The sequence below is a fragment of the Aptenodytes forsteri genome, unplaced genomic scaffold, assembly GCF_000699145.1.
Source record: "Aptenodytes forsteri isolate BGI_AS27 unplaced genomic scaffold, ASM69914v1 Scaffold296, whole genome shotgun sequence".
Lineage (NCBI taxonomy): Eukaryota > Metazoa > Chordata > Aves > Sphenisciformes > Spheniscidae > Aptenodytes > Aptenodytes forsteri.
Window position 1 is genome coordinate 671,182 of NW_008796181.1, and position 6,278 is coordinate 677,459.

Below are 6,278 nucleotides of genomic sequence, written 5' to 3' on the forward strand. Positions count from 1 at the left end.
ATTTCAATGTTGAATCAGCAGCATTAGGAACATTCACTGACTAGAGCGAGTTTATGGCATAATAAGAGTAATGGTATTTTAGAATATGCACCACTTTAAGACAAAAGAGTTTCGTCACAGAGTAAGGAGAAAGCAGTGTCAAAGAAACCAGTCGGAGAGATGCTGCGATAATCACTGCTGCTGCTCAGCTGCATCTCCATCCTGCAACTGGGCAGTTCATAGGCTTCTCGGATGCTACAGGAGCCATCTGCCATCAGCTCAGGTATTTCCACCTCCCCCCAACCCCAAATTAATAAGGAGGGGGAAAAAAAAAAAAAATAGAGCCAGTTTCCACACTTTTCCTCTTTTCACCATCTGCACCGGTAGCTTGGGTGACAGATAATCAACCCCAAGGCCAAATTTCCTGAACTGACTCGCCCTTAAAACAAGATGCAAAGATTTTCCCATCTTCCAGGATTTTAGCGAAGTGTTTCTGAGAACACGCTTTCCCACCTCTTCCAATTACACTGCTTAAAAGCGTCCTTCCCATTACTATCTGAAGTCGAAAAATAAAAGGTGATTACAGTTCTGCCTTGTTCTTTTACCATGCAAGCCCGAGATACTGGCGGAAGAAAGAACTAGCGCCTTGCTTACAACCACTGGCTCTTTAACTCAGCTTTCTCCACACGCTGCAGCCGTTAATACTCTGCCCAGAAATGTCCTTCCCCTCCTCTAATGGTTACCTGAGAAGTAGCTCCATAGCAAATGATGTTTCCCCAAATGCTGCCAAGTCCAACGTCACTCTCCCCACCCCTATTCTACGCTCCCCCCTTCAATTCTACCATCAAGAATTAACATTCTCCGCCCAGTTACTTTTTTCTCCATGTTACAATGACACCCGTTAGATCCGTAAAAGACACATCTGCTGTTTTTTTTGAAGCTCACTTCCAAAAAAAAAAAAAAAAAAAAAAGGAACTGAACCCGAAACCAAAACAAAATGGGGAAAAAAAAATCCTTTTGAGGAAGGTGTATTCTTTATATAACAGTCTTAAGTTTCCTCCACAGTTTGCAGCATTGCGTTTTCTAAGATGGTAGGTGGTTTTCCTTTATGTCACAGATGCTCCGCTCAGAAGACAGACCGATAAAGAGAAACCGAGAAAACTGAATAAAATAAAAACAACTGAAGTGAGTTTGTTGAGGTTCTGAGGTACCTGCACCTTTTCTGCATTCATTAGTCGGCACCTGAATGCTTGCTGAAATGTCCATTTTTTTTAATACAGTAGAGCAATGTGCTGGTAAAATTGATCCAATCCAAAAAAATAATAATAATAATAATAATAACAATAATAATAAAAAGTCAAGATAAAATTGGATTTTTTTGTTTTTGTTTTTTTTTTTGTGTGTGTGTTTTTTTTTTTAAACTTTTTTCTTTTTTTTTTTTTAAATCCACTGAGTCTGGAAAGACAAAAGTGAACCAGGACTTAGATACTAGACTCTTTGGGCGGCAAGTCCACGTTGGTGACGGACGTCACGATGGAGATGAGGCAGTCCGAGGTAGTGCCGTTTACGGATTTGCGGATCTGCGCAATGCGCTCCTCGACACAGCCCGCCGAGAGCCGAGCCTCCGCATCGTGGTCCCAGCACTCTTCGATGGTCACGCAGAGCTGCGCCAAGCCCTGCGGACAACAAGGGGGAGAAAGCACCTTCAGCAACAAAGTCTGCTCTGGGGACCGTCTTTGCAGCGGACGGGGAGGTCCACTTAACACAGCTTAATGCTGTAAAGAAAAATTAAGATTATTTTCTCCCCAGCATGCAAATTATTATGAGATTAGCTTTAAAAATTACTTTAAATGTCTGTTTTCGGGTTTTTTTAAGCTTCTGCTTTCTAAGGCTGTAGGGCTTGGTCACATCCAGCTTTTTTTCATAGCCCCCAAAGTACTTTTTTTAACATCAAAATACATCCCGAGATTCAGCAGTTAAAGCTTTAAAAGACAAGACATCAACTATTACAATTCCCGTGATAAAGCCATGAGAGCTGGCAGCACTGTACCAGTTACTATGAAACCGTTGCTTTGTTTGCAATCACTTCTGTAGATATTCCCAAAATAACTGAATTCAACACTGCTGGAAGAGCGCAGCTCTGATTTGAACCCTCATTTGAACTGGAACACTTATCTTCACCTACAACCCGCAGCTCTCCTTGACTTCTAGGCAATGAGTTAGTACACCTGAGTCTAGCCAAAACCGTGGCAGTTTGGCCAGAACAGAGGCATTTAGCTTCTTACTGAAGCCCTGTGAGATTTCATCATCTGCTCAGTTTCCCAGCCTGAAAAAAATCACCTCTTTTATTAAAAACACGAGCCTGAAATGATCTACCTCCGGGAAACCCACGCTGCATTTTGCTTCATTGTCTCCTTGCCTTCACGTCTAATTAATTTTTCCTCAAAAAATTGTTCAAGTCTTGCATGCTATCTAGCTTGTGAGGAACGTGTCTCCGATGGTATGGATCGTTTTCTTAATGAAAGGGACTTTATTTTCCATTCTTTCACAATATTAAAGGATTCCTACTAAACCACCACACGCTCCACATTCAGCACTGGCTGACTTTGATCAGCTGGTTTGCTCTCTAAAAACAAGGGACAAATGGAAAGGGGAGCATGAAGGTGTTGAGCAGCCCCTCATTCCCTGGCGCTGACTCTCTCTAGCACCAGGGAGCAGGTCCGTGCACCGGGGTGGACTGGTTAGCTTCCCTCTGAAGCTAACGAGCGATGCACAACCGCATCCCTCGTTCCCATCACACAGGAAAACATTTTCCACCATTAACCAGGAGGGACGTACGGGGTGTTTCAGCCAGTGATCCTTGAACACAGGACGCATCTTCTTGTGAACCACCACTTCTTGCAGGTCCTCAAGGGATGGGTGCTGACCTATTTCTTCTTCGAAAGGCAGCATGTATTCATCCACTGGACCTAAGGTGCACACGGAGAACTGGGTTAGTACAGAAATGTCCTCCGCAGAGCCACGTCTTCCCCATGCATGAGTGAGCTGCGGCTCCAGAGCAACCTCAACCCACTGCAGCAAAGCCTGAAGTTCACATGTCATTGCAGACAAATGTGATTTACATTCCTCCTGCACAACGGACTTTGCTGTCCCCGCTGCTTGTCTGGCCACGCATTTTCCACCGTCGAGTTACGAATCCGAACCCTCAGCCGGGCCTCCCGATCCCACCGCTTTCCTTGAGGAGGCTTGCCGGGTCGTCCGTGATTTATTTCAATAGCAAGAGCAAATCGGCCCGTCCTCCTCACATGTTAGCATAGCAATTCAACACACAGTAACCTAGAGAAAGGTTTCAGCATGAGCATAATTTCATTTTAGGCACCGACTAGCAAGGTGAAGCAGAGACAACATTTATAATTTCTTGCTTTGTGATCTGGCTTGTTCATAGGTTTCAGTCAGCCCTGACACGCTGGAGCCAGATGCACTTGTCCCAAGTACCGGCTCCTAAGTGCAAAATGATTTCTGAACGCTTTAGTTATACCAGTTATGGCTGTGAACTGCCCTGGGCCACGGGAATGAGACAATTGTTATGAGTATCAGTGCAGACGCCGGACAGCAGCAATAACTTCTGCTTATTGAAACGTCATTTGGCTTTTGGCAATGCGTAGATGCTCTCTCACAAACGGCAGCCCAGCTTAACTGATGGGCTTTCTTAAGGTGCTCCGCGGCATCACTTACAGTTTCTCGGTAGCAAAGAGTGACCTCTTTCAAGAGTGGAGGTATTTCAAGGGGGCTTTTCCAGACTAAAATAAAAGAGCTGACCACTTTAGCTGGGCATGAACTGTGGCACCACCAACATGATGTTGAGGTACTCTAAAAACAATGAAATCACTAAAACAGCTTATCATTATTCTTGTTGACACAATGCCAGTCACTAAACCAAAACTGAAACACTCGTTCCAACGGATGGCACAATAACGGTCGCGACCTTCCCTTGCTCTTCCTCCAAGAGGAATCAAGGCTATGAAGAGCTGCACTGGTGATCTCCAAGCCCAATCTGCTGTTTACACGACATCACTTCTGAGCTAGACGTGCAGATGAGGTTCAGCGTAACTCCCCACCACCCCAAAGGAAGCCTTCCCTCTGATTTAAGTGCTGTGTATGGCACCTGGAGTATCTTGGCCAGCTGCTGCCTGAGAAGAGTTGGAAAGAGATCACAAACATGACAGGCAAAAATCCAAGTAGATATCTGGGGGGCCTCAGCAGAGAAGGGTTATTCCTACATGAGTGATCTGGGTACCACTGTTTCACCCCACTGCGATGGGGTGAAAAAAAATCCTCCGGCATTTTATCTGGTTAGACAGTAAATTTTTGAAGAAAAGAGCTTCTCTTACCACACCCCTATGCAGACATCCTAATTATAATCAAGCTCCTCGGTCCTACTGTAATACTAACAAAAACACTTGAAGTCCAGGTGAGGTACTGTTAATTGATGAAGTTGATATTCAGTCCAGAGCACCCACATCTATACAAGAAGAAAGAAGTTGGAGCAACCAGCCTTGGAGCTACTACAATGAAATGATTGCTTCCCCGACCAGGGGCAAGGTCCTGCAAATGGCGAGGGTGTCACCAAAGGGCAGATGTGCTATTTGGACAGAAAAGATGCCCCATTTTGCAGCATCATTTCAGGATAAAAAACCTGAGAAAGGAGACACCATGAAAGTTCATTCTTTTGGATCATTCAGGAGAAAGTGAGGTCCTCCAAAGCTGTAGATGGAACAACAAACTCAGCCCACTGCTGAGAGAGGGCTTGATCAGCAAAAGTCAAAGATTAATACCTAACGACTTATGACAGCAGGGAAATGGGCTTGCTGACCCAAGAAGATCCTTCCAGCCCCGTGTTCCTGCTATTTCACCGAGGTGCTTCACTTCTGAGCTTTCCATTCGGGCTACCACACTGCTCTGCAGAAGTGAGGTGTGACAGCCAAGCCGGAGCTGAGCGCGGCTCTTCTCCGGAGCTCAAAGCCTGCCTTGGTCACAGGCAGGAATGCAGAGTGCCACGGAGGGCAGCACAGAGCAGGCTCAGGACTAAAGAACACCCACCACTGACGGAGGAATCACCTACCCCTTCTCCCTCTGACTTCTCAGCCAATTTGCAATGTAACCAGCGCAGTTAAAAGTAGTTAAAAGTTGAGACTTGAACACTACAAAGGTTATTATCTACAGAGAATGACAGCTTATGTTAAAAAACAAGCAAGTGAAAAACAGGTTAGCTGCTTAATAAAAATACGCCATTGATTATTATTTTTTTTTAAACAAAGCCAGGCCCATTCTCTGAACCATTAAACCACGCTGAAACAGAGCCCTCCCCAGGGAAGACACGATCTTTATTCTTACCATCAACTGCTCTACATCTGGAGACTAGCTCCCACAACACCAGTCCCATTGCATACATGTCTATTCTCAGGAAGGCGTCTCGTTGGAAGTTGATTGCTCCCTCTAACACTTCGGGAGCCATATACCTCCTTGTTCCCACCTACAGAGAAAAAACACAACTCAAGTTACATTCCAGTTGGGCCCGTGAGCCTCCGCTGGTTGGAGATGAATGACAGCTGGTTTCATTAGCCTTAAGGCTACTCCTGCTAAAGTTGCACCTCACTTGAAAAACAAGCAAAAGGGGGCTGTTTTTTCTGACACCGATTCTCATTAAGATCACTTGAGTCTAGGTAAACTACCTGAACGAAAAAGCCAAAGTGCACGGCTACGTGTGTGATATTCATTTAGCGTTCACTACGGGTCTAATTTAAATGCAGCGCGGCACGGTGAGCACAGATGAAATCCTGCCTTCTCCGAGTCCCGCCGCATCTTGCTCCAGCAGCACACACTGCATGAGAAAATGCTGTCTTCGGAGACGCACAAAACACTCTGAAGTCAATTCAGACTTGGTTATCATTGTCGTTGAAAGTTCAATCCCCTTTCACCAAAAAACTAAATATATTAAAAAAAAGAGAAGAGTAAAATTGATAAATCCTGAAATGGTAGGAAAAGGTGTTGGTTTGACAGCCCTGGATAAAACAAGTCGCCTTGTTTTTATCTTTATCTTTTACTCCTGCATCCACAGGAGTAGTAAAGCATGAAGCCTACAAAGTCTACCCTGCCCTGGCTTGCTGTGATCTGTTCGGAAAAGATCCCCTCTCGCTTTGAGGGGATTCAGTCCTCATTATAGTGCCTATCTTATTGTCTTTATTCCAGGCAGAGCCATACCGAGCTCCTCATGTGGCTGGGGGTTTATAATTTGGGAA

The 6,278-nt window shown here is 44.9% G+C and overlaps 1 protein-coding gene across 1 annotated transcript in view; it reads right to left on the reverse strand.

Moving 5' to 3' along the window:
* Nucleotides 1–1,386: 1,386 nt before the first annotated feature.
* Nucleotides 1,387–6,278, reverse strand: part of ACVR2B (activin A receptor type 2B) — a 99,343-nt gene continuing 94,451 nt past the window's right edge. The window contains exons 9-11 of the mRNA XM_019474259.1: nt 5,374–5,512; nt 2,818–2,948; nt 1,387–1,655 (exon numbers count right to left, since the gene is read on the reverse strand). Of these exons, the coding sequence (XP_019329804.1) occupies nt 1,461–1,655; nt 2,818–2,948; nt 5,374–5,512 (465 nt within the window). The 3' untranslated portion in view covers nt 1,387–1,460. The remainder of the gene's footprint in view (nt 1,656–2,817; nt 2,949–5,373; nt 5,513–6,278) is intronic.